Source organism: Ipomoea triloba, chromosome 1 (genome assembly GCF_003576645.1).
Source record: "Ipomoea triloba cultivar NCNSP0323 chromosome 1, ASM357664v1".
In the NCBI taxonomy this organism is placed as follows: Eukaryota; Viridiplantae; Streptophyta; class Magnoliopsida; order Solanales; family Convolvulaceae; genus Ipomoea; species Ipomoea triloba.
The window spans coordinates 21,771,977-21,799,580 of record NC_044916.1 but is presented as its reverse complement, the minus strand read 5'-3'; the positions used below and the strand labels follow the sequence as shown (position 1 = coordinate 21,799,580).

The 27,604-nt window shown below is 32.4% G+C and overlaps 3 protein-coding genes across 3 annotated transcripts in view; 2 read left to right on the top strand and 1 right to left on the bottom strand.

Moving 5' to 3' along the window:
* Positions 1-974: 974 nt before the first annotated feature.
* Positions 975-4,072, bottom strand: LOC116017806 (5'-nucleotidase SurE-like). The gene is made up of 8 exons (XM_031258448.1): positions 3,667-4,072; positions 3,427-3,491; positions 3,034-3,077; positions 2,735-2,812; positions 2,246-2,399; positions 1,880-2,056; positions 1,428-1,487; positions 975-1,344 (listed from the first exon to the last, which is right to left on the bottom strand). Exons 1-8 carry the CDS (start codon positions 3,905-3,907, stop codon positions 1,237-1,239), a joined length of 927 nt encoding a protein of 308 aa, XP_031114308.1. The 5' UTR covers positions 3,908-4,072; the 3' UTR covers positions 975-1,236.
* A 10,077-nt stretch (positions 4,073-14,149) lies between these two features.
* On the top strand, positions 14,150-15,574 carry LOC116025301 (5'-nucleotidase SurE-like). Its single transcript, XM_031266499.1, has 3 exons — positions 14,150-15,021; positions 15,113-15,330; positions 15,373-15,574. Exons 1-2 carry the CDS (start codon positions 14,203-14,205, stop codon positions 15,293-15,295), a joined length of 1,002 nt encoding a protein of 333 aa, XP_031122359.1. The 5' UTR covers positions 14,150-14,202; the 3' UTR covers positions 15,296-15,330; positions 15,373-15,574.
* A 7,876-nt stretch (positions 15,575-23,450) lies between these two features.
* LOC116025294 (5'-nucleotidase SurE-like) overlaps positions 23,451-27,604 on the top strand; it is a 34,881-nt gene continuing 30,727 nt past the window's right edge. Inside the window, exon 1 of the mRNA XM_031266486.1 lies at positions 23,451-23,665. Within this exon, the coding sequence (XP_031122346.1) occupies positions 23,570-23,665 (96 nt within the window). The 5' untranslated portion in view covers positions 23,451-23,569. The remainder of the gene's footprint in view (positions 23,666-27,604) is intronic.

The following is a 27,604-nucleotide window of genomic DNA, read 5'->3' as shown; positions in this document are numbered from 1 at the left end:
GCCAAGGCCCGCGGGCTTAAGGCGGGGCGGGTTGCCTCTACTTAGGCCCGCTTTTTGGCGGGCTTTTTAGCCCGCCCCGCCACAAAGGCGGGCTTTGACGGGCTTTGGCGGGGCGGGGCCCGCCAGCCCGCATTGACAGCTCTATATATGACTGTTTTATTCCGGTTCACGGTTCAACAATTATTTAATTTTATTTTTTCGGTTCTGAATCGTAACCAAAACCGTCTATACTATTTCGGTATGATTGCTACAGTGTTTGGTTTGGTTCGAACCGAATCGTGATCATCCATACATATAAGTAATAATTTGTTGGAGAAGAAAAATAAATGAAATAATTATTTTTAAGGATAAAAATGTCAATTTAACATTTCAGGGGGGAAAAATACCACTTTAATAACACAAGGGGGAAAAAGTGCTATATGCACATCACATAGGGGGAAAAAGTGTCATTTTCCTTTTTGTATACTAACACAAATACCAATCATTATTCCATGGACCATGGTCCACACATTTATGCGCGCCATATATAAAAAGTATATTTTTAATATACTAAAAGTACATTATTTATATACATAAAGTACATTATTTTAAAGTTCATGATTTTTATATATTATCAAATAATGTTATTCAATACACAAATAATGTACTTTTAATATATTAAAAATGTATATTGCATTCATACTTCACACAGCTACGTGGAACATGGTCTACACAATAATTTGCCCACAAATACTACTCCGTAATAATTAACTAAACAATTTTGAAAGTTATGATTACTATTATTTAGATTATTTTATATACTATCAGACTAAAAATAACACAAAATACTAATAAGTAATTAAAAACTTTTGGAAATTAATACAATATTAATTATGAAATATATTAAATAATTAATATGCAATTTATTATTATGCTTGTAATAAATTTTCAAGTTAATTCAGATAACCCAATAACGCCCATCGCACACTTTTCAGTAATTAAACGTCAATCAAAATGATATTTTTTTTTTTTGAAAACTCAATCAAAATGATATTCTTCTCATTTACATCATCATTCCCACTGGAGGGGGAATACAAATGCACTCAGGAATGAGATAGAAGTCACCACCAAAAAAAAACAACATATTAACTCAAGCCTAACAAAAAGAGCATGAGTTTATTCTCATGGAATGGAACTAGCACATACAATAAACCTGAATGTAAGCATCTGGTTTCTTTCACTAGAGAGATTTGCAGCTTAGAGTGCAGGAGTGCAGTGTTGACCCACAGAAGGCACCCATTGTTTGAAGAATGTCAAACAATCTACGTCCACATTGAACAAAGCACCGATAGGAGTGATAGTTATCTACAACCAAAGACGAGTGGCATGTTAATCATAAGGCTCCAACAAATAACTAACATCAAATTAGATAAACAAATACTGCTTACATATCCATCTTGAACAGAACAGTAATCTGCACCATCATCGTCAACTTGTATTGCCCTAACCTGTTAATCAACGGATTTTATAATCAGTTAAAAGCCATGTAATACAAACCAGAAGAATATAGCATCTAAGCAGAAAAAATTCGAGTTTGAAAAGCTCAATCTATTCCCCACACCAAGGAAAGTCAAAGAATTAGCTACTCAAAGCCATCAGAGGAAAAGTGTAAGGCAAGAAAATATGTAAAAAGATGTCTTAAATTGGCAATTGCTCGTTGCAAGCATGACCAAAGACCAATATTTTAGGTAGTTAGTGTATGCACCAGAGTACTACGGACATGTCTAACGGCACCTCAATGCAGCATACTATATTTCCTCCAAAACTGGCATGTCCTAGATAGTTAACTATTTGAACTTTCTTGAACAAGCAAGCAGTTAGATAGGGAAAAGGTTCTCACTTCTCTTGTGAATAAAAAGTTTTCCTGTTCAGTGCTAACAACACTTGGTTCTGTACTTTGTGATGGAGTCAAGTCCATAGTCATGGTTGATAACATTTTCCCTCCATGTGTTTCAGAAGCAACTTGCTTCCATCCCATTCTGATGAAACTCGTGCCTTGCTGAGTGAGCTGGTAACCCTAGAGTGAGCAAAACAAAAAATTTGAAGAAACTTGAATTTAGACTGGCAGCATAGCAAGAAAATAAAAATAAATACATCTTCAAGTACTTTAAAGTCTTAATTTAATATATTATACATATAACACAATACTATTAGCTAGATCACATATAAAGGCAACATTGATAGCATTCCAACCAGCAAATTTTACCTTGTGATTTAGAACATCTGTTGGCACAGTAATATTCAGAAAGCAATTCTGAGGATAGGTTTTATTTTTAATATCAGCCAATATAGTAGAAATGATGGGTACGCAAGCCTCAGCAGCTAGTGTGAAGTCATTATCATTACTTTTTCCACGAACCCTGTCAGCAATTTCAATGAACAATGGAGAATACAAGTTACTTCCAACAATTTTATTGTTGTTCAAAAGTAAAATGATGAACATTATAATTTAAAATACTCTGTAATCCAATAAATTTGAAGTCTTGTACTTTTCAACATAAGTTTTAAGATCTTTTATTTTTATTTTTTATGTTTACTTTTGTGGTAAGTTCTAAGTCACTTAAAAAAAAAGGTTCTAATATGCACTTTCAGTGATTCAAGATAATAAACCATCTCAGAAATCAAATGGACACATATTTTTGCCCTCATTCAGAAGAATCAAAGTGAGATTTCTCAGTAAAATGCATGCCCATACCAGTCATACGATAAAGCTACAGATGGAACACCATTGACAAAAGCCTCTCGAGCACCAGCAACTGTTCCAGAGTAGACACTGCATTTCAAATGAGAAATCTAATCAATATTGATACAAATATTATACAGAAACTCTGCTCTTCTTATAAAATGTAGATGTCAAGAGACTGTCTATTTTTTTAAGCTACAATTCAATCACTATTCTGCACATTGATATGCAGTGAAATAGTGGAAGTTGCAAAACGACAGCTCATAATAGAACTTAAGAAACAAGATTTGAGTGAAGAGAATGTTACTAACATGTGATAACCACAATTGCTGCCCATATTAATACCACTTATCACCTGCAAGCATAGATGATCTCAGTTTGCATAATCTGATAGTACACACCATGCCAGTAGACAGTCCTCTAATAATTTAACCAAGAGTCAAGTGATAAAGGCTTCTCAATCCAGTTGAATGACAATATAAGAAGATTAAAAACACATTGAAAATTGCATGATACAATATGATCACATCATATCAATATTAATTAAGGATAAAACAACAGAAACGTAATAAACTCTTTACATTAACAAAAGATTAAATGTCAGAAACCAAAAGGATAAAGTATAATAGGATAGAGGTAATTTTTCATTCTGAAAGTGAAGTAGAAGGCAAATCACATATCCTAGATTTTGTTGAGATAGTTACCAAATCAGGCACTGAAGAGAACAGAGCTTTTGAGATACCGAGGGAGGCACAATCTGCTGGAGTTCCTGCATGAGGTCGAACAAAGTAATGTAAGTGAATCAGATATCACACTTGTATGCTAGCTAGAGCTATGATCCCCAACAATCTCTAACACTTCTCATTGTCTATAATCAATTTTTAGCTATTTTTCCCCTATCATTTAACCACAAAAACTTGAAATCAAGCGAGATCTGCACTGACCAGCAACTGAAAAGGCAGTGGCTCCACTAATTTCAACTCTCTTGACCGAGACAGCGTGACGCCAGGTGATGCTATGACTAACGGCTGATTTTTCGGAGTCGGGAGCGCAAACAAGGACGTTGAATCGATTAGTGGAGACGAGGACGCGGACGAGAACTCTCAAGCCAAGAGCATCCACTCCGTCGTCGTTCGTCACCATCACCGTCGGCCGGTGGCTGGAGTACACGCCGATGTTCTCCATCGCCAGGGGAATGGAAGGTTTAGTGGATTGTGGAAATCAGAGTCTTGCTGCAGTTCTTCTCGGGAGCAAATGAAGAGCGCAAATCCAATCGTGCAATTAGAGGCATTGCCGGCACTTGTATTTGAAGCCATCGCCCACTGCACGGCGAAGAAAGGCTGCGTCAACTTTGGTATGCGGATGACTTCGACTCGCGTCCCTGGTGATATAATAATATACTGGGTATTCTTTTAAATTTTAATATAGGGAAAATTTCAGTTATACTAGCGATACAGTGGGACTGTGGGAGTTATATATATGATCTATCTTGAACTCTTGTGTTATGTTTAAAACTAGTGTTTTATCCGTGCATTTGTATTATTATGAATTTAAATAAAAAAAATTTAAAATAAATTTAAAAATATAAATATATTAAAATGTACTATATAATAATATAGTTGAATTTTCATATATTTGGTCAAATATCTATTATCATAGCATACAAAATTAAAAATTTTGTATGATTAATATAATCTCTAATCATGTACATATTTATATAGAAAAATTTACATAATTAAATTGAATTATTCCTAATCGTATTTCATATATATTATAATTCTAACAATGTGAATAATAACTAAGAAAATTATACTCAGAATTAAAAATATATAAATTTTAAATTTTGTATATGTGATTTTAAACTCTAATTAGATGCATTTTCTTATATGATTGTGTAATACAGTGTATATACAAATAATATTTATTAATATGTATATAGGCAAATTCTATAATATAATTTATGTAATTATAATTTATATTGATATATTATAAGTAAAATAATTAAATTTAGAAATTAAAAAATTAGCATTTTAATTTTGTATGATTAGTATATTGCATAATTATATGTATGTATGCATTTTTAAAAATATAAATATTTATGAATGCATATTTTGTTAATTTTATAATTTATTTTTAATTATATTTTATATTTTGTTAATTTAATTAAGAAAATTACATTTACAAATTAAAAGAATTTAATTTTTAAATTTATATGGATTAATATAGTCCCTAACTATCTTACATATTTAGACAAATTTTTAAATATTTTTGAATTTTTAATTCAGTGTATGAGTTTAGATATATTTTAAAATAATTTTTTATAAGTAATCATTGTAGTAATTAACATGTATAATTACACCAGTAATCACAATTCTATAAATAAAAATGTGTATATATTTTCATATTGTACAAAATACTATAAATATAATATATGTCTACATAAATGGATAAAAAGAGAAATGTATAATTTTTTTTATTATATAAATATTGATAAATATTATATAATTTTTTTTCCTTTCATGAAAAAATATTCTTATTTTAAAATTTTATATTGATATCTGAGATTTGTGTCAAAATCTAATTTGGTGATATTTTAAACTTTGAGTAACACTTGTGTAAGACCGTCTTACAAGTCTCAATCCATAAGACGGATCGGATCTTTGATTAATGGATCAAATATTTGATTAATGAGTCGGATATTTGACCTCATTAATTAAACATACGACCCGTCTCACGGATCGATGCCATGAGACGGTCACACACAAGTTTTTGCCTTAAACTTTTGTTTGTTATCAAAAATAGTAATAGAGGTCTAGAAACCATTTAGTTTTGTTTCTAAATATTTTCCAACCCATAAATGTAACACAATCAAAACATCTTTAGATCATTATTTAAATAATAGGTTCATAATAGACTTTGTGGTTCAATATTTGTAGATCTATGATATGTTTTTAACTAATTTATTGAAAGTTTATTTCTTTTAGTACTATTATTCTTCATTTAAATTGATAGATCTCGAGATGATGCATCATTATTAAATATGTGAATTTCAATTAATTTAATAACATTATATTTAAATGTGAGACATTTACCCAATAACATTATTTTTTTAAAAACTCCGCAAATGTAAGTTAGATCAATTAGTTTATTTTTATGTTAATTTTTCTTTAGCTATGTTATTAACGTAAATTAATTTGTTTTGGGCTCATAATATTTAAATAATAACTATTATTTTAGATTTGTAAATTTTTATAATTTATGGTATTTTATAAAATTTGTTTACAGGATTTGTAGTACAAAACCTTTAAATTAATGTAATAATACTTATATTTGTTATTAGTAGAATGTTAAAATCATAGTAATTATATATTTTACCTTTCACCTTTTTAAACTTTGAAAACCAACATCATTTATGTAGGAAGAAATTTATATATAGTAGTAATAATATTGTAGCTAGTTTTAAAAGTTAGATGAAGTAAACAAATTGACATGCAACAACTTTTTTTGGGTGAACTTTTGACATGCAACAATAAGTCAATATGTATATATCTATTATAGTTATTATTTTCTCTGTATAGCAATATATATATATATATATATATATATATCTTTGAATCAAATTAAATTATTTTAATTTTAACAATTTTAATTAAAATTCAAAATATAAAAAAAATGGAATTAAAAATATCTATAATAAAAAAAACTAAATTGAATAGAAGATTTCAATTTTATCTTATTAGAATAAATTAAATTTGACATATCTATTTTGATTTAGAATTTTTTTAAATTTTAATAGAATATATATTTTTCTTTTTTATAAATTATATTTCCATTAAATTATTATATTATTATTATTTAATGACTTTAAAAAGGATAGATAAGCAATATAATAATGGAAAATAGAATTATAAATAACAATGAGATTTAATTTTGTTTTATTTTGAACTAAAGTTTAGTTTTATGCGCATGAAAAGTTTGAAAAAGAATTATTTCAATTGTCGTAGGTAAAACAACACTCCTTTTTTAATATATATTATTATGTAAGTATGTTAATTTTAATTATATATTGCAATAGTATTGTAAAAAATCAATCTACAACATTTTAAAAATTAATTAACCAATATCATATTAAAATTGAATATAATATAGTGATTTAATATAATTGCATATTAATTTAATACATTAAAATAAAATATTAATATAGGTGTTATTTAAAAGTTTTTAATTAGAAATTTTTAATAATATATTTTTTATATATTAATTTTATTTGTATATAAAAAAAACTGAACTTAAGTTTAAAAAGAATATACTGAGTATTAGTTTAATGTACTTCAAAAGTAGACCATGATTCATGGTATAATAAATATTTTAGGTAATCACTACTCTAAATTAAATTAAAATATATAGCATTTTTGTAATTATTTAATTAGGTAAAAATGATTGTAATTTCAAATTTCAAAACAGGAGTATCTTTTTTAGGATGAGCGTGAAAAATAGCACTTTTGTTTTAATATATATATATATATATATATATATATATATATATATATATATATAGAAATTATGTACATTAACATAATATAGTAATATTTTTTTTTGAATACTATAATATACATCATATAGTAATTTGATTTTTTACGAATATAAAATAAAAAAATACGCAAGATTAAAATATTTTGAACCATAATTGAATTGCATTGTATATTATCATGAGAGAATTTAATTACGTACATTAAAATAATATAGTAATTTTTTTAATACTATAATATACATCATATAGTAATTTGATTGTTTACGAATATAAAATAAAAAATACGCAAGATTAAAATATTTTGAATCATAATTGAATTGCATGGTATATTATCATGAGAGGATTTTAATTACGTATATTAACATAATATAGTAATATTTTTTTGAATACAATAATATACATCATATAGTAATTTGATTGTTGAATTTTTTTTGAATATTATCATGAGAGGAATTTAATTACGTACATTAACATAATATAGTAATATTTTTTTGAATACTATAATATACGTCATATAGTAATATATATATATATATATATATATATATATATATATTAAAAATACGAAAGGTTAAACTATTTTGTTTAAGGAATCTATACAGGAAAGGAATTGAATAAAATATTTCATTAATTTCCATGTATAATAAGGAATGAAATCATATTTTGAATATTTTGTCAATTTTAGCCATAAATAAGGAATGATAAGGAATGCTAGAATTTCTGATAAGGAATTATTATATAATATTATGTTGACCGATTTCAAATTTTTTAGACTAAAATGAGCGGGAAAGCTAGCACTTCTGTTTTAATATATATATATATATATAGATAACAATTTTAGTCCTTATGACTATATCTGCTATCAATATACCGAGTATCACAATAAAGTTGTTAATTTATTTTTTTTTTAAATAAAGTTGTTAATTTAGTCATTCTGAAATTAAAATCGTCACTTTAGGCATAACTTAAGGTTATGATAACACATAATTTATAGTATATCACAAATATGATGGTAGGATCAAAAATGCAATTTTTTTTTTTAATATATGACTAGTGTTTTACCTTGCATATTATATTATTATGAATTGAATAATAACTTAAAACCAATGAAAAGATGTTAAAACGTATAATAATATACTTCTAACTTTTTATATATTTGGTGGCTCCCATAATACATAATTGCATTTATTAGAAAAAAAAAGATTTTAAATTCTAAATTTTGTATAGTTAATTTAGTCACTAATTATGTAGATATATTTATATAATCCCTTTGTCATGTTTTACCTAATTTTACTAGACTTTTTTATGCACAATGCCCAACAATACTACTCAATGTTAAAATCATATTTAAAATTTAAAAAAATATATATATTTTATAATAGTGTAAGGTAATTTCTTTCTTCTCAGTAGATCACCAATTCTATAGGTCAAGCACATTTAAGCGCATAGTTTTTTAGTTATCTAGTTGTCATATCCTTCTTAAAATCAATTGGTGATAAGTATGTAAACATTAATCATTTAACTACATCCCTCCATAGTAAGCCACAGTATCACGTCTCTAATCGAATATGCGTTGAACTCAGTGGCCTTGTGGTAAAGAAGGTGGGTTGAGGAGTTGGGTGGGTCAACACAATGGGTTAAGGAGGCAATGGCTAGTTGGGGTGTTGTCGTCGACGTTTAGTCGGTTCCTCGGACCAGCGAGGGGTGTGCTGGCCCTCCCCGACTGGCACATGCACGGGGCGGCGTTACCTAGGGGCCATGGCGATGTCTTGGCTGTAGAGGCTTACGGCCAAGCCAAGGCGGATCGGCGCTGGCGCCCATTCAATAATCCGTCACTAAAATGTAAAAATAAAATCTCGCCTTGATTATTTAGCGAGAAATTCATAAATTCGTTGCTAATCTGTAGCAATTAAAATTCGTTTCTACGTGCGAGACCAAACCAAGTATTGTCGGTTCCACCGACAGGCTGAACATGATACTGACGAGTGCCATACTTTAAAAGGACAAGTAGAAGAGCTGTTGCAGAGCGGATACTTTACTCAATTTGTTAAGTATCCGGGGCAGTACCAGCATCAACAAGCCCTACCCGACAATATGTGGCTAAAGGAAGAAGATCCTCAGCGTTCAGCCTCCAACACCAAGAAGAGAAGGTGTGACCAGGGCAAAGAAGGAAGAGACAGTGAGCTAGAGGAGAAGCCCGCGCAACGCAAAAAATATGTCATTCGTTGATGGTCCGTCCTGATTATATTTAAAAAAAAAACTCTATTCCCTTAGGACCGGCACGAGATCCGATCTCGCTAGCTACCTGACGGGAGAGCTGACCTTTGATTGAGCCTATGGCTGGTCGAAGTGAGCTTGCGCACAGAGCGTCCAAAAAAAAACACAAACAAACAAACGAAAAACAAAAACAAAACAAAAAACAAAAAAATTAAAAAAAAATTTGGCCGAGGCCTCGCCTCGGCTACGACCGACCGAGGCACGGGGTCGGCCTCGGCCACAATTATCTTACTGTTCGAAAAAAAAAACAATTTTTTCACACGCTATTACTCCCAAACCACCTCAACCACTCTCGTTGGCTAGGGAGTGGTGGGACTGGTGACAGGATAATTGGGCATCAGCACTTGACCCGAATCATCAGCACTGACTCAATGCAGCTCACCATTACTAGCACTCTGTTACATTCACTAGAGAAAGAGCCGTTATAGTCATAGTATAAGTAGCAGACTTGTGGTAGAGGATGGAGATACTTTGTTTATGATACACAACACTAATATACTGTACTCAAATCGCTCACTCTCACTAAGTACATAGATCTACATTGTGGCATTGTTACTCACTTGTCTACTGTACTTACCCATTACACTCATACTATCAAATATACCCAGTAACAATACTTACCGTCAATATCACAAAATTCTTCCCCAAATTGCTATTGCAAACAACAGTCTGTTGTTAACAAAAGGAAAAAAATTATTACAAATATAAACATAAAAGAATCAAAATATGCAAGTATTTATATGGATAGAAATATATATATATATATATATATATATATATATATATATATATATATATATGTATGTATGTATATATATACGTACATATATATATATACATATATATATATATGTACGTATATATATATACATATATGTATGTGTGTGTATATATATATGTATGTGTGTGTATATATATATGTATATGTGTGTATATATATATGTATATATATATGTATATATATCTATATGTATATATATATATATATGTATATATATATATATATATATATATATATATATGGGTTTCTGTGCGGTTGGCTTTCTCCGGTGCGGTTGTGCAGTTGCTCAGGTGTGTAGTTTTTCTTCTTAGGGTGTATAATTTTCCTTCTTAAGGTGCGTGGTTTGTGTGCTTAAGGTGCGTCAGTGTTGATACTTAAGGTGCATCAACCTAAAGGTTTAGGTGCGTGATTTAATTTTCTTTTTTAAGGTGCATGATTTGTATGCTTAAGGTGCGTTAGTGTTAAAACTTAAAGTGCGCTATTTTAAAACTTTAGGTGCATGGTTTTGTTTCTTAAGATGCGTTGTTTTCCTTCTTAAAGTGCATGATTTGTATGCTTAAGGTGCATCAGTGTTGAAACTTAAGGTGCGTCATTTTAAAATTTTTGGTGCATGGTTTGTGTTCTTAAAATGCTTTGTTTGTGTGCTGAAGGTGCGTAGTTTGTGTGCTGAAGGTGCACCATTTAAAAACTTTAGGTGCATGATTTGTATTCTTAGCTTAGTGTGCATAATCTGTGTAATTAAGGTGCTTTGCTTGTGTATTTAAGGTGCGTAGCTTGTGTACTGAAGGTCATGCACCATTTGAAACTTTAAGTGTGTGGTTTGTGTTCTTAGCTTAAGGTGCGTGATTTGTGTACTTAAAGTGCGTCATTTTAATGTTTAAGGTGTGTAACCGTACGGGAAGCTATACCCGCACCTAAACCGTACCCTTCCCCCCCCCCCACACACACACACACACACACACACACATATATATAAATGCAATATCGCTTTCACAAATTGACACTCCCACCATCCCGTTTTGTGTATGATTCGATTAACGAGGCTTGACTGAAGTTATTTTGAATTCAAGTTTTCATAACATTAAGTTTAATTTAGTATTAGTGTATAAAATTTATATATTTAGATTTAAAAATAATTAAAAATTAATAAAGAAAATAATTAAGTAAAGAAAAAACAGTTTTTTTTACCAATAAATAATAAATAGAATGGATTTTTTTTTACCAATAAATAATAAATAGAATGGATAAAATGAGACAGATAGAGTATAATATTATAAGAAAAATAATAATATTGGGTTGTGTTTTTACCTATTAGTATCTTCTTTAAAAATCCTAATTGAACAGCACAACATTCAACTTTAAATGAGTACTTAAACATTTGAATTGAATACCTCCAAACTGGAAGGAATACACCTTAAATTTGTAGAGTATAATTGAAAGTCTTGAGGGAGGAATGCTTGAAGATTTATATAAATGTCACGTGAAATGCCTGCTCATTTTATGTTATGAATTGTGTATAATTTATCGTATTATTATGGCTGGCGAGTATATTGATTCGGCCTGAGTGTAGTAGCTGTAGCCTAGTAGGTTCCCGGTAGTTGGCTAGTTGCGATGACCTTCCTTATTAGGACCCCTACTATATGTAAGGGTATTAGCGAACAGAATTTTCGATAAACTACTCGTATTTGTGTTCGTTTAGTGTTTATTAATGTTCGTTTATGTTCGTTTAGTAATGTTTGCGAACAAGCTCGTTAAGTGTTTGTTTAATAATGTTTGTGAACATGTTCACAAACATATATAGTTGTGTTGTTTGTTTCGTTATTGTTCGTGAATGTAGATTATGTCTTGTTCACGAACGAATTGTATTCATGAACATGTGTAGGTGTTTGGTAATTAAGTGTTCACGGACCTCTTTATGAACGTACACGGACATGTTTGTGAACGTGTTCATTAACGTGTTCGTTAACGTTAACAAACACGTACGTTCATGAATGTGTTCGTTAACATTAATGAACACGTTGGTGAAGATGTTCGCAAACGTTAACAAACACTAATGAACGCTTAACAAACGAATACGAACCAAATTTTCAAAAACCTTAACAAATTAAACGAACACAAACACAAACACTCCAAAATCCTTAACAAACGAACCCAAACAACATCCGTTCGTTTATGTTCAGTTCGTTAGCGACCCTATGGCCACCATTTCATTTTCACTTTCTATTTTTAATTCTCCTCTTCAGTCATCAGGTCATGCGCCCACCGGATACGAATTTCTTCCCCTTAAGTCTTGCCCAGGATGCCCAGAGTGCAGCTAATGATGCCATTAAATAAAGGGCTGAAGCTTGCCCATTAGCATCACTTTAATTTTCATCCTTTCTATCAATATTGTTAACTAGGATAAAAATTAAAATACATCATAATGAGATAAAAAAATTTAAAACAGAATATAAAATATAACTAATTAGATAAAATAATTCGAATAGAGAGCACATTATAAATCACTCATATCACTATTAATATATAAAAATAATGTTACAAATAAAAAATTCAATTAGAATTAGAAATTAATCTCTTTTGTTTATAGCTTTTTTTTTTGTAGGTTATGCAATAGAACGAGGCTTGCCCTTGAATTGAAGTAGCGCCTTTGGAATATGAGTAGCGCTCCTAAGTAGCATGATCATCGAGGCAAACCGTAGAAAGAGCAAAATGAAGGTTGGGTGCTTGTGGGAGTTGTGGGGCGAGACCACCCGGTCTCGCATAGGAGGGGGCTTAGCTCTGGATCCTCCCTACTTGTAGAAATGAATGGATCATGTTTGGTTTTCTATTTTCGGGGCGAGCAGAAAGTGAAGGCCATAAGAGAAAATTGCCCACTCGGTAAGGAAGAGGGGAAAAAGGTGTCGTCATCAATCTTGACCAGTTTCCTAAGGCCTTGGAAATAAAGACCAATATTTAAACAAAAATAAATAAAATACTTAGAGCTGAGTCATCATCATTGTTGACTAGGGATAAAAATTAAAATACATCAAAATGAGATAAAAATATTCAAAACAAAATATAAAATATAATTAATTAGACATAATAGTTTGAATAGAAAACACATTATAAAGCACTCATATCACAATTAATATTTTAAAGCAAGGAAAAAAATAAAGTTACAAATAAAAAATCCATTTAGAGTTAGAAATTAATCTAATTAATAACAATTAAATTCTCACTATTAATATTAAACAAAAAAAAGGCCAAAAACAAAATTTAATGTGGTAGGATATGAAGTTATGAACCGCTAACATTTAGAGATATTGAAAGAGTTCTACTAGCTACATGGATTCTCAATTTCTACCCCATCACTTTACTCCTCAACATAGTGACGTGACAAGATATGATAGGTTATTTTTATCTTATAGGTTTCAAGGAGAGTGTCAATATCAAATTTGTTGCGTGAGAAAAATAGAAATAAGAAGTATAACTTGAGAGTCAAGTTGTATTTTCTATATTCAAACCATATGTCTTATTTAAGAAAAATAAAATATTTATCAATAAAATATTATTTAACCCATTATAATTATACTATGAAAATCTTATCAAGTCAATCTCAGGACATGTTAGAGGCCGGCGATTTTCCTTCTTGGAAAAAGTGAAAGAACCTTCGCTATGACCACCTTTCTTAATCATATTACCACATGTTGAATTTTGCATTTTTTATTTCATTTTCTTCTTCTGGTCTATAGCCCGCCGGCCGCCAGATACGGATTTCTTCCTCTCACCACCAGCCGATGATGCCTTTAAATACAGGGGCCAGCACTCTTTACCTACTCCATCAAACAACTAACTCATATTACACTCTCAATTCCACAATCCTCTGAAGATCATATCGTTTCCCCAGCTGCCATGGAGAATAACTACTCCCACAATAATCTGCCCACAGTGATGGTCACCAACGACGACGGAGTGGACGCTCCTGGGTTGAGAGCTCTGGTTAACGTCCTCGTCTCCACTAATCGCTTCAACGTCCTTGTTTGCGCTCCCGACTCCGAAAAATCCGCGGTTAGTCACAGCATTACCTGGCGTCACGCAATTCGGGCCAAAAGAGTTCACGACATTCCCGGAGCTACTGCCTTTGCAGTTGCCGGAACTCCAGCAGATTGTGCCTCCCTCGGCATCTCAAAAGCTCTGTTTTCTTCAGTCCCTGATTTGGTGATAAGCGGTATTAATATGGGCAGCAACTGTGGCTATCACATTGTATACTCCGGAACAGTTGCTGGTGCCCGAGAGGCTTTCGTCAATGGCGTCCCCTCTGTCTCTCTATCCTATGACTGGGTTCATGGAAAGAGCAATCTTAATGACTTCACATTAGCTGCTCAGGCTTTCGTACCCATCATTTCTGCTATATTGGGTGATATCAAGAATCAAACTTATCCCCTCAATTGTTTTCTCAATATTACTGTGCCAACCGATGTTGTGAACCACAAGGGTTATCGCCTCACTAAGCAAGGCAAAAGTTTCATCAGAACCGGATGGAAGCAAGTTACTAGTGAGGCAGATGGAGGGAAAATGTTATCAACTATGACTATGGACATGACTCCTACACAAACTGCACAACAGAGTGTTGTTAGCACTCAGGAGGAACAGTTTCTATTCACTAGAGAAGTGAGATCAAAACAAGTAGATAAAGATGGAACAGATTATTCTTCTCTTCAAGAAGGATATGTAAGTAATGTTTGTTTATTTGTTATTTATGTTTGCTATTTAATTTGTTGGAGTCTTATGATTAACATATTGTTTATTTTTTTTATTATAGATAACCATCACTCTCATCAGTGCTTTGTTCAATGCCGACATAGATGGTGTAACATTCTTCAACAAATGGTTGTCCTCTTTGGACGAACACTCAAATTTTGCTTGTAAACTTCAAGCTTCTCTACAAAAAGAAGGGGAGACACGTCATTTGGATTCCAGTACTCCTTCAGGATTGTTGTGCTAGTTCCACAATAGTCACAAACTCATGTATTTGATTAGGCTGGCGGGAAAACCATTCAACAAACTCATGTATTTGATTAGGCTGGCGGGAAAACCATTCAATTCTTTAATATATACTTTGATATCAACGGATTCATGCATTTAATTTGTTGAAACACGTTAATATGTTAGCTTAGCTTCTAGTTGTATTGTTCTTGGTGATGCTTAAATTTGGAGCATGTTGTAATTTCATTTTGTTGAAAAGATGTAATTATATTTTGTGGTAAAATAATGTGAAGAGTAATACATGTAATTATATTTTGTGGTAAAATAATGTGAAGAGTAATACAGAGTATTATTTAAATACTCTTATTAATTACAATTTTAGTTGACTCTCTCTTGCAACTTCGATCGCATGCTAATTATGGAAATTTTTAACTTCCGATTTATCATTTATGATCCTCATAAATCTCAAAAAAGTTAAGGAAAGTTCGAAAAACTAATTAAGGTACTAGATAACTGAATGGAAAATAAGCAGTGACCAAATGGATCTCTAAAGTTTATATAAATCCAAAAAGTCATAATAGTAGCTAGGCCGAATAGATAAAAGTTTTCGAATAGTTATGAGAAGTTAAGAAAGCATAAAGTCAGGGAGAACGTTGCAACCGTGCAAACTGAAAAGGCATCCGAACGGTACGCATTTACTACTTTTCAAATTAAGTGGGAATTACGTTTGCAAGGAGGGTTATAAATTTTGTAGACCCATCATTGGGGTTGATGGATGCCACTTAAAGCACAAGTTTGGAGGGATACTATTAACAGTAGTACGTGAGGGTTAATGGAAATGATGTAGCATCTTCCCATTAGCATATGCCATTGTTGAAGGAGAAAACAAGTAGTCTTGGACCCGGTTCTTGGAGTTGCTTAAAAATGACTTGGTGATAACTAAGGAAGTAGAACACAAGTTGACATTCATCTCAAGTTTTTTACATTTGACTTAATGAGTTTTCATATGTGGTTAAATTTATAATATGACTTAAAATCATTTTTTTTGCAGACAAGCAGAAAGGTTTGTTACCTGCTTTTGAAGATGTCCTACCATATGCATGCTTGTCATAGATTTTGTGTCAAACATCTCTATGGCAACATGAGGCTTGTTGGGTATGTGGGAAAAGCTATGAAAGATGCCTTGTGGGCAGCAGCAAAGGCAACCACAGTCAACACCTTTACTAAAGTCATGAATGATATCAAGAGTTTAGATGAACAGGCATATGATTGGTTAAGAGAGAAACACACTTCAGAATGGAGCAAGTCCTATTTCTCTACTACTTCTAAATGTGATGCTTTAGTTAATAACATTTCAAAGAGTTTCAATGTTATGATCTTAGATGCTAGACGACAACCTTTAGTTTCTTGTTTAGAAACTATAAGGAAATTGTTGATGAAAAAACTGTTTGATAGCAGACAAAAATCAAGGATTGGAGTTGGAAGGGACCATTCTGCCCTAACATAATGAAGGGAATATCTATAATTAAGAAGTTTGTGTCTAGGGACTCAGTGTGATGAAAACTTCTTTGAGATAAGATCTGCAGTACTATTAGGAGTGGTAGAGCAGCATACTGTGGACTTGTCTAGGTTTACTTATAGCTGTAGGAGGTGGGATTTAATTGGGATACCATGTCAGCATGCTGTTAGGGCTATATGGATGAAACATGGGAATGTATTAATTAATGAGTATGTTGACCCTTGTTACTCAATTTGGTCTTAACAAACCACCTATGGGAAGAGTATCAAACCACTTGCTGGACCTATGGAATGGCCTAGATCAGAAAAGGAACCACCACTAGCCCTATTGTACACAAAAAAAAAAAAAATGCTGGCATGCCCAAAAAGTTGAGAAAGAGAAGCGGAGATGATCGAGATAACAAAAGATGGAACACATGTGAACCGTAGCTTGTTGGTTAAGCATTGCAAAAAGTGCAAAGAAGCAGGCCATAACTCAAGAAAATGTCCTCAGGATTCTGCAACAAAAGACAGAATAGTAATGATACTTGTAGACAATTATGAATTTTTATCATTTTCTATTTCTTGAATTTTTTCTAATTCCTGATATGCAGCTTCATCCAAAGAAAAGGGTTAGGAACAAGAAAAGTACATCTAAGGCCACAACTCAAGAAATTGGTAATCAAGAACAAGTTCGAGTTGGAGTTGAAGTTGTAGATGGTCCTCAAGCTGGTGAAATCCATGTCACACAACCTGATGAGTTTATTGCTAGACCTACGCAAAAGAAAGGCAATAGTCTCACCTCATTGGGAGTTAGGATATCATGGGGAAGTCCAACTTAAAGGCTACAACTCTGATTCTAATGAATGAACTTATGAAGTAGACTTATGCATTAGACTTCAGTTTGTTATAAAGTATACTTGTGATTTTTTACAATTGCACTTTTTTAATGTTTTGCACACTACTACAGAAAACACATTTAATGTCGCCTAAATAACGTTGGTTTTTCAAAAAACCGACGTAAAAAAATTATTATTATTTATAATTTTTTTAAAAAGGGATACGACGTCGTACATAATTAAAAAAATACTATACGACATCGGTTCGCTTACTGTACAGGTTTTAGGTGGATTCGTAAAATATATTTAATTATTAACAAAATAAATAAATAAATGACGTTGGTTTTTAAGTAAAAATCGATGCCGTTTATTATTTAAAATAAATAAATAAATTACATATGGCGTCGGTTATTTCGTATAACCGACGCCGTATGTAATTTTTTTAAAAACTAAACGACGTCAGTTTTTGCTTAAAAACCGACGTCGTTTATTTATTTATTTTTTAATATATGATACAACGTTGGTTTTCCCAAAAAACCAACGTCATATCCTTTTTTTTTTTTTTTTTAAAATAAACGACGTCGGTTTTCCTCGATAACCGACGTCATTTATTTATTTTAAAAAATAAAAAATACATACGACGTCAGTTTTTACAACTGACGTCGTATCATTTATATACAACGCCTGCCAGATTGACGTCGATTTTTAACCGACGTTAAAAGTGCTAAAAAACTGACGTTGAAGGTGTTTTCTGTAGTAGTGGCAGCACACTTATTTTTGCTAAAGGTTTTTGCTCTATTATGCAATTAATGAATTATGCATTCTTTATGTTATTAATGGGTGTATGACTAATGTATGTATATGATTTTTTGAAGATGTATAAAAAAAACTTTCATCTTGTATTGTTCTATTACCAAGAAAAAAGCTACATTTTGAGTGGTATATTACTAAGAAAAAGTTAGATTTTGAATGGTTGCAAAGAAGCAGGCCATAACTCAAGAAAATGTCCTCAGGATTCTGCAACAAAAGACAGAATAGTAATGATACTTGTAGACAATATGAATTTTATCATTTTCTATTTCTTGAATTTTTTCTAATTCCTGATATGCACTTCATCCAAAGAAAAGGGGTTAGACAAGAAAATCATCAAGGCCACAACTCAAGGAAATTGGTAATCAAGAAAAGTTCGAGTTGGAGTTGAAGTTGTTAGATGGTCCTCAAGCTGGTGAAATCCATGTCACACAACCTGATGAGTTTATTGCTAGACCTACGCAAAAAGAAAGGCAATAGTCTCACCTCATTGGGAGTTAGGATATCATGGGGAAGTCCAACTTAAAGGCTACAACTCTGATTCTAATGAATGAACTTATGAAGTAGACTTATGCATTAGACTTCAGTTTGTTATAAAGTATACTTGTGATTTTTTACAATTGCACTTTTTTAATGTTTTGCACACTACTACAGAAAACACATTTAATGTCGCCTAAATAACGTTGGTTTTTCAAAAAACCGACGTAAAAAAATTATTATTATTTATAATTTTTTTAAAAGGGATACGACGTCGTACATAATTAAAAAAATACTATACGACATCGGTTCGCTTACTGTACAGGTTTTAGGTGGATTCGTAAAATATATTTAATTATTAACAAAATAAATAAATAAATGACGTTGGTTTTTAAGTAAAAATCGATGCCGTTTATTATTTAAAATAAATAAATAAATTACATATGGGTCGGTTATTTCGTATAACCGACGCCGTATGTAATTTTTTTAAAAACTAAACGACGTCAGTTTTGCTTAAAAACCGACGTCGTTTATTTATTTATTTTTTAATATATGATACAACGTTGGTTTCCCAAAAAACCAACGTCATATCCTTTTTTTTTTTTTTTTTAAAATAAACGACGTCGGTTTTCCTCGATAACCGACGTCATTTATTTATTTTAAAAAATAAAAAATACATACGACGTCAGTTTTTACAACTGACGTCGTATCATTTATATACAACGCCTGCCAGATTGACGTCGATTTTTAACCGACGTTAAAAGTGCTAAAAAACTGACGTTGAAGGTGTTTTCTGTAGTAGTGGCAGCACACTTATTTTTGCTAAAGGTTTTTGCTCTATTATGCAATTAATGAATTATGCATTCTTTATGTTATTAATGGGTGTATGACTAATGTATGTATATGATTTTTTGAAGATGTATAAAAAAAACTTTCATCTTGTATTGTTCTATTACCAAGAAAAAAGCTACATTTTGAGTGGTATATTACTAAGAAAAAGTTAGATTTTGAATGGTTTATGAAAGAAGATGCTTTAAAGTCATTTTTAATACCAATTAAACATATGTATTGACGGATGACCAAAAATGGATATGCCAAAATAAAACTAGGACTAATATAGGATGTTTTGAAAAAAAAAAGACTAAAAGTGGAATGACACATATAAATTTAGCACCAAAAAAGGAATTAACACTTAAAACTAAATGGACTGAAATACCTTTAAAACTAACGCTAGTTTAACGGATTTATTAACAGAGGACTAAAAATGGTCATGCCACAATAAAACTAGGACCAATATAGGGTGTTTTGAAAAAAAGGACTAAAAGTGGAATGGCCTCTATAAATCTAGGACCAAAAAAGAAATTAACTCATTATTTAAATACTCTTATTAATTACAATTTTAGCTGACTCTCTACTGCAACTTCAACCGCATGCTAATTTTGGCAATTTTAACTTTCGAATTATCATTTATGATACTCAAATCTCAGAATAGTTAAGGAAAGTTTGAAAAGGGACTAGATAACTGAATGGAAAATAAGCCATGGCTGAATGGATCTCTAAAGTATATATAAATCCAAAAAGTCATAAAAGTAGGCTGAATGGATAAAAGATTTCGAATAGTTACGAGAAGCTAAGAAAGCATAAAGTCAAGGGAACGTTGCAACCGCCCAATCTGAAAAGTCATCTGAAAGGTACGCATTTACTACTTTTCGAGATAAGTAGGAATTACTTTTGCACGACACCTCTGATCTATCTAACAACATGATTTGATGCACATTTAATGCTTTCTCTCTCATATTAAATGCAATAGCATGATTTATCTTTCTCTTTCTTTATAAGGATAAATAGCCGTACTTACAAGAATGGTTTTCCAAACATTAAGTCTAAGAATGCTAATGACTAGCAAATTATAGAAGAGTTGAGCATAAGGGTGAAGTCTGGTTGTGTTTTTGGACAAAATAGGGTTCTTACAACACTCGACGGACATGGAACTGAAAATGAAGATCATCAGAGTGTTCCAAGAGTGTGGGATGATATAGTTCCTCACCCACGGCTACAAGACAATAGACAAGTTGGATTAATATACAGAATTCTTCATCAATGTGACAATGGTAGACGATGAAATTCATTACAGGGAAGGGAGGAATAACTTTTGTGATCGTTGCCGGAAACAAAAAGACGACATTTGATATTCCTATGGTGGAAGGTGCTAGACCAGATATCTCAGGGCACACTTTCAACAAAGTAAATTTTTGGATCGAGATCAGAGGAGAGGGTTCTCTTATTTAGTTGAAACTTTCATTCAAGAAGCGTATGCTAAAGAAAGAGTATGAGAGAGTAGTAGACATCATCAATAAGATTTTGGATATGTAAGTACCAATCCCGGTTACTTTTGTTGTTCCCACTAGAAATGTGGAGAAGATAGTTGTTGATGCTGGAGTTTCAATGATCATTTTACCCCAATCCGTCTCACAAGAACCTGCTGGCTTGTTAGCAGACGTGACGAATGAAAATATCACTAAGGTGCTAGTAGGTGTTTGTAAGGGTGATAAGTGCCAAACAATATGGTTTGGGGGTGTTTTGGGAGGCGTCTTGTCCTATAATAGGAGTCTTTTGAGCTTATTATGCTTAGAATAACTTCATTTGCATAAAGTTAGGAATATGGACTAATTGTAGTTGCATTTTTTCAATATAGGAAAACAATGCCATTTCATGAGCATTTTAGTGATAATTTGATATTTTGATCATATCTTTGGTTATGAATGTTCAAATGAGGTGATTCAAGAAGCATTGAAGCAACAACTCAAAGGGATACAACTTTTTTAGAGAACACAAAGTCTAATTCCGACATATTCTAGGTCAGAATCACACCACAAGGTACTGTGTGATGCAGCTCGTAACACCAACTTCTGCAAGTTGCTTCTGCTGGTCACGCCACCAATTACTGCATGACAAGGAGTCTTCTGTGCACTGGTTCACCTTGTCACGAGGCTAGTTAGCACGTGATGAGTGGCATGACAAGAGGCGAATTTTCGAGTATAAATAGAGGTTAGTGATCTCATTTGCGGGAGGACTCTAAATTTTTACCAATTGTTCAGCCTTGTACTTTAGATTTTAGAGAGAGAATCCTCCCTAGGATTCTTAGAATAATTTGACAACTTGGTCTAATAATTCCTAGGGGGATTCCAACTACAATTGATTGAAGATTTTCTTGGAGATTGAAGATTGTGCTTTCAAAGCTAAGTGTTCATTTCAATTGCAATTTGCTTTCATTTCAAATGCGGCCATTGATTCTTCATCTTAAATATTCAATTGTGACAATGTCTATATAATTCTTATGGAATTAGTATTAGGTTTACTTAGCTTGTTAAGATGCTAGAATGTTTTAATTTTGATTGCAATTAAGAAGTGACATGATGTATTGACTTATATAAATGGGATGGGATAGGCCCCACCGTGGATCTACTATACCAGTGACTCTTTATATTAGTAAAGAAAAATAATATATGTATTATAAATTTAAATGCAATATTACTTTTACTAACTGACACTCCCTCTATCCCATTTTGTGTCTAGTTCGGTTCATCAGGCTTTGACTGAAGTTATTTTGAGTTCAATTTTTAATAAAATTAGTTTAGTATTAGTATATAAAATATATTTATTTAAATTTAAAAATAAATAAAAACTAATAAAGAAAATAAGTAAATAAGAAAAAGTTTGTTTGACCAATGAATAGTAAAAATAGAACAGATGAAATATAAAATTACAAGAAAAATAATAATATTCGATTGTGTTTTTACCTATTAGTGTCTTCTTTAAAAATCTTAATCGAATAGCATCCAACTTTTAATGACTTCTTAAAATTTTGAATTGAATATCTCAAAACTTTTAAAGTTTATAAAAACAATTATCAATATGAACAAAAAAAAATTAAAACAAAAATGAAAAAGTATTAATACAAACTTAAAAATTAAATTACCAATAAAATGGAATGATACTCCTTTTTGATTAAAGAATGACATTTTTAATTGAAAAAGTAATAAAATCTCATAGTTGTAGTTTAAAAAGTTGTCAACCAAATATTGATTGTGTTTTGATTTCCATTCCTAATATATAAGTCCAAGAACCAAACACACCCTAAAAGTTTATGAAAGTAAGGAAGGAATGCACCTTAATTTGTACAGAATAATTGAAAATCTTGAGGCAGGGGGATGCTTGAAGATTTATGTCACGTGGAAATGTGGAATGCCTGCTCATTTTATGTTATGAATTCTGTATAATTTATGATTATTATGGCTGGCGAGTATATTGATTGGGCCTGAGTGTAGCAGGTTCCCAGTAATTGCCTATTTGCCTAATTGGGTAGTTGCTATGACCTTACCTTTTAGATTCCTTATTTGGAAGAACCCCTACTATGACGACCATTTCAATATTTACTTTCAATTTTTTATTCTCCTCTTCAGTCTTCAGGTCAACCGCCCACCGGATACGAATTTCATCCTCATAAGTCTTACCCAGACTGCAGCTAATTATGCCATTAAATAGAGGGCTGATGCTGCGCCCATTAGCATAAGTGCATAACTATTCTATTCCGATATTTGCTTCGTCCACATTCTGAGCCATCCATAATCCTTTGGATCAATCGTTTCCATCCCCAGTTGCGAATTGCGATGGAGAGCAACGGCAGCGTTTACAACTCCCACAATCTGCCCACAGTGATGGTCACCAACGACGACGGAGTGGACGCTCCTGGGTTGAGAGCTCTGGTTAGCGTCCTCGTCTCCACTAATCGCTTCAACGGAGCTCTGGTTAGCGTCCTCGTCTCCACTAATCGCTTCAACGTCCTTGTTTGCGCTCCCGATTTCTCCACTAATCGCTTCAACGTCCTTGTTTGCGCTCCCGATTCCGACACTAATCGCTTCAACGTCCTTGTTTGCGCTCCCGATTCCGAAAAATCCGCGGTTAGTCACAGCATTACATGGCGTCACGCAATTCGGGCCAAAAGAGTTCACGACATTCCCGGAGCCACTGCGTTTGCAGTTGCCGGAACTCCCGCAGATTGTGCCTCCCTCGGCATCTCAAAAGCTCTGTTTTCTTCTGTCCCTGATTTGGTGATAAGCGGTATTAATATGGGCAGCAACTGTGGCTATCACATTGTCTACTCTGGAACCGTTGCTGGTGCCCGAGAGGCTTTCGTCAATGGCGTCCCCTCTGTCTCTCTATCCTATGACTGGGTTCATGGAAAGAGCAATCTTAATGACTTCACACTAGCTGCTCAGGCTTTCATACCCATTATTTCTGCTATCTTGGGTGATATCAAGAATCAAACTTATCCCCTTAATTGCTTTCTCAATATTACTGTGCCAACCGATGTTGTGAACCACAAGGGTTATCGCCTCACTAAGCAAGGCAAAAGTTTCATCAGAACCGGATGGAAACATGTTACTTGCGAAGCAGAAGGAGGGAAGATGTTATCAACTATGACTATGGACATGACTCCAACACAAACTGCACAACAGAGTGTTGTTAGCACTCAGGAGGATCAGTTTCTATTCACTAGAGAAGTGAGATCAAAGCAAGTAGATAAAGAAGGAACAGATTATTCTTCTCTTCAAGAAGGATATGTAAGTAATATAATGTTTGTTTATTTGTTATTTATGTTTGCTATTTAATTTGATGGAGTCTTATGATTAACATATTGTTTGTTTTTTATTATAGATAACCGTTACTCCCATCAGTGCTTTGTTCAATGCCGACATAGATGGTGTAACATTCTTCAACAAATGGTTGCCTTCTTTGGACGAACACTCAAATTTTGCTTGTAAGTTTCAAGCTTCTCTACAAAAAGAAGGGAAGACGCGTCATTTGGATTCCAGTACTCCTTCAGGATTGTTGTGCTAGTTCCACAATAGTCACAAACTCATGTATTTGATTAGGCTGGCGGGAAAACCATTCAATTCTTTAATATATACTTTGATATCAACGGATTCATGCATTTAATTTGTTGAAACACGTTAATATGTTAGCTTAGCTTCTAGTTGTATTGTTCTTGGTGATGCTTAAATTTGGAGCATGTTGTAATTTCATTTTGTTGAAAAGATGTAATTATATTTTGTGGTAAAATAATGTGAAGAGTAATACAGAGTATTATTTAAATACTCTTATTAATTACAATTTTAGTTGACTCTCTCTTGCAACTTCGATCGCATGCTAATTATGGAAATTTTTAACTTCCGATTTATCATTTATGATCCTCATAAATCTCAAAAAAGTTAAGGAAAGTTCGAAAAACTAATTAAGGTACTAGATAACTGAATGGAAAATAAGCAGTGACCAAATGGATCTCTAAAGTTTATATAAATCCAAAAAGTCATAATAGTAGCTAGGCCGAATAGATAAAAGTTTTCGAATAGTTATGAGAAGTTAAGAAAGCATAAAGTCAGGGAGAACGTTGCAACCGTGCAAACTGAAAAGGCATCCGAACGGTACGCATTTACTACTTTTCAAATTAAGTGGGAATTACGTTTGCAAGGAGGGTTATAAATTTTGTAGACCCATCATTGGGGTTGATGGATGCCACTTAAAGCACAAGTTTGGAGGGATACTATTAACAGTAGTACGTGAGGGTTAATGGAAATGATGTAGCATCTTCCCATTAGCATATGCCATTGTTGAAGGAGAAAACAAGTAGTCTTGGACCCGGTTCTTGGAGTTGCTTAAAAATGACTTGGTGATAACTAAGGAAGTAGAACACAAGTTGACATTCATCTCAAGTTTTTTACATTTGACTTAATGAGTTTTCATATGTGGTTAAATTTATAATATGACTTAAAATCATTTTTTTTGCAGACAAGCAGAAAGGTTTGTTACCTGCTTTTGAAGATGTCCTACCATATGCATGCTTGTCATAGATTTTGTGTCAAACATCTCTATGGCAACATGAGGCTTGTTGGGTATGTGGGAAAAGCTATGAAAGATGCCTTGTGGGCAGCAGCAAAGGCAACCACAGTCAACACCTTTACTAAAGTCATGAATGATATCAAGAGTTTAGATGAACAGGCATATGATTGGTTAAGAGAGAAACACACTTCAGAATGGAGCAAGTCCTATTTCTCTACTACTTCTAAATGTGATGCTTTAGTTAATAACATTTCAAAGAGTTTCAATGTTATGATCTTAGATGCTAGACGACAACCTTTAGTTTCTTGTTTAGAAACTATAAGGAAATTGTTGATGAAAAAACTGTTTGATAGCAGACAAAAATCAAGGATTGGAGTTGGAAGGGACCATTCTGCCCTAACATAATGAAGGGAATATCTATAATTAAGAAGTTTGTGTCTAGGGACTCAGTGTGATGAAAACTTCTTTGAGATAAGATCTGCAGTACTATTAGGAGTGGTAGAGCAGCATACTGTGGACTTGTCTAGGTTTACTTATAGCTGTAGGAGGTGGGATTTAATTGGGATACCATGTCAGCATGCTGTTAGGGCTATATGGATGAAACATGGGAATGTATTAATTAATGAGTATGTTGACCCTTGTTACTCAATTTGGTCTTAACAAACCACCTATGGGAAGAGTATCAAACCACTTGCTGGACCTATGGAATGGCCTAGATCAGAAAAGGAACCACCACTAGCCCTATTGTACACAAAAAAAAAAAAAATGCTGGCATGCCCAAAAAGTTGAGAAAGAGAAGCGGAGATGATCGAGATAACAAAAGATGGAACACATGTGAACCGTAGCTTGTTGGTTAAGCATTGCAAAAAGTGCAAAGAAGCAGGCCATAACTCAAGAAAATGTCCTCAGGATTCTGCAACAAAAGACAGAATAGTAATGATACTTGTAGACAATTATGAATTTTTATCATTTTCTATTTCTTGAATTTTTTCTAATTCCTGATATGCAGCTTCATCCAAAGAAAAGGGTTAGGAACAAGAAAAGTACATCTAAGGCCACAACTCAAGAAATTGGTAATCAAGAACAAGTTCGAGTTGGAGTTGAAGTTGTAGATGGTCCTCAAGCTGGTGAAATCCATGTCACACAACCTGATGAGTTTATTGCTAGACCTACGCAAAAGAAAGGCAATAGTCTCACCTCATTGGGAGTTAGGATATCATGGGGAAGTCCAACTTAAAGGCTACAACTCTGATTCTAATGAATGAACTTATGAAGTAGACTTATGCATTAGACTTCAGTTTGTTATAAAGTATACTTGTGATTTTTTACAATTGCACTTTTTTAATGTTTTGCACACTACTACAGAAAACACATTTAATGTCGCCTAAATAACGTTGGTTTTTCAAAAAACCGACGTAAAAAAATTATTATTATTTATAATTTTTTTAAAAAGGGATACGACGTCGTACATAATTAAAAAAATACTATACGACATCGGTTCGCTTACTGTACAGGTTTTAGGTGGATTCGTAAAATATATTTAATTATTAACAAAATAAATAAATAAATGACGTTGGTTTTTAAGTAAAAATCGATGCCGTTTATTATTTAAAATAAATAAATAAATTACATATGGCGTCGGTTATTTCGTATAACCGACGCCGTATGTAATTTTTTTAAAAACTAAACGACGTCAGTTTTTGCTTAAAAACCGACGTCGTTTATTTATTTATTTTTTAATATATGATACAACGTTGGTTTTCCCAAAAAACCAACGTCATATCCTTTTTTTTTTTTTTTTTAAA

Bases quoted from the DNA above. Each gene is read 5' to 3' on its own strand.
- LOC116017806 (XM_031258448.1), bottom strand. From the start codon at position 3,907: ATGGAGAACATCGGCGTGTACTCCAGCCACCGGCCGACGGTGATGGTG. The intron at 2,400-2,734 runs GTATGGGCATGC...AATTGCTGACAG, and splicing joins GTAGCTTTATCGTATGACTG to GGTTCGTGGAAAAAGTAATG. The intron at 1,488-1,879 runs GTGAGAACCTTT...GTTGATTAACAG, and splicing joins ACTTTTTATTCACAAGAGAA to GTTAGGGCAATACAAGTTGA.
- LOC116025301 (XM_031266499.1), top strand. From the start codon at position 14,203: ATGGAGAATAACTACTCCCACAATAATCTGCCCACAGTGATGGTCACC. The intron at 15,022-15,112 runs GTAAGTAATGTT...TTTTTATTATAG, and splicing joins CTTCTCTTCAAGAAGGATAT to ATAACCATCACTCTCATCAG.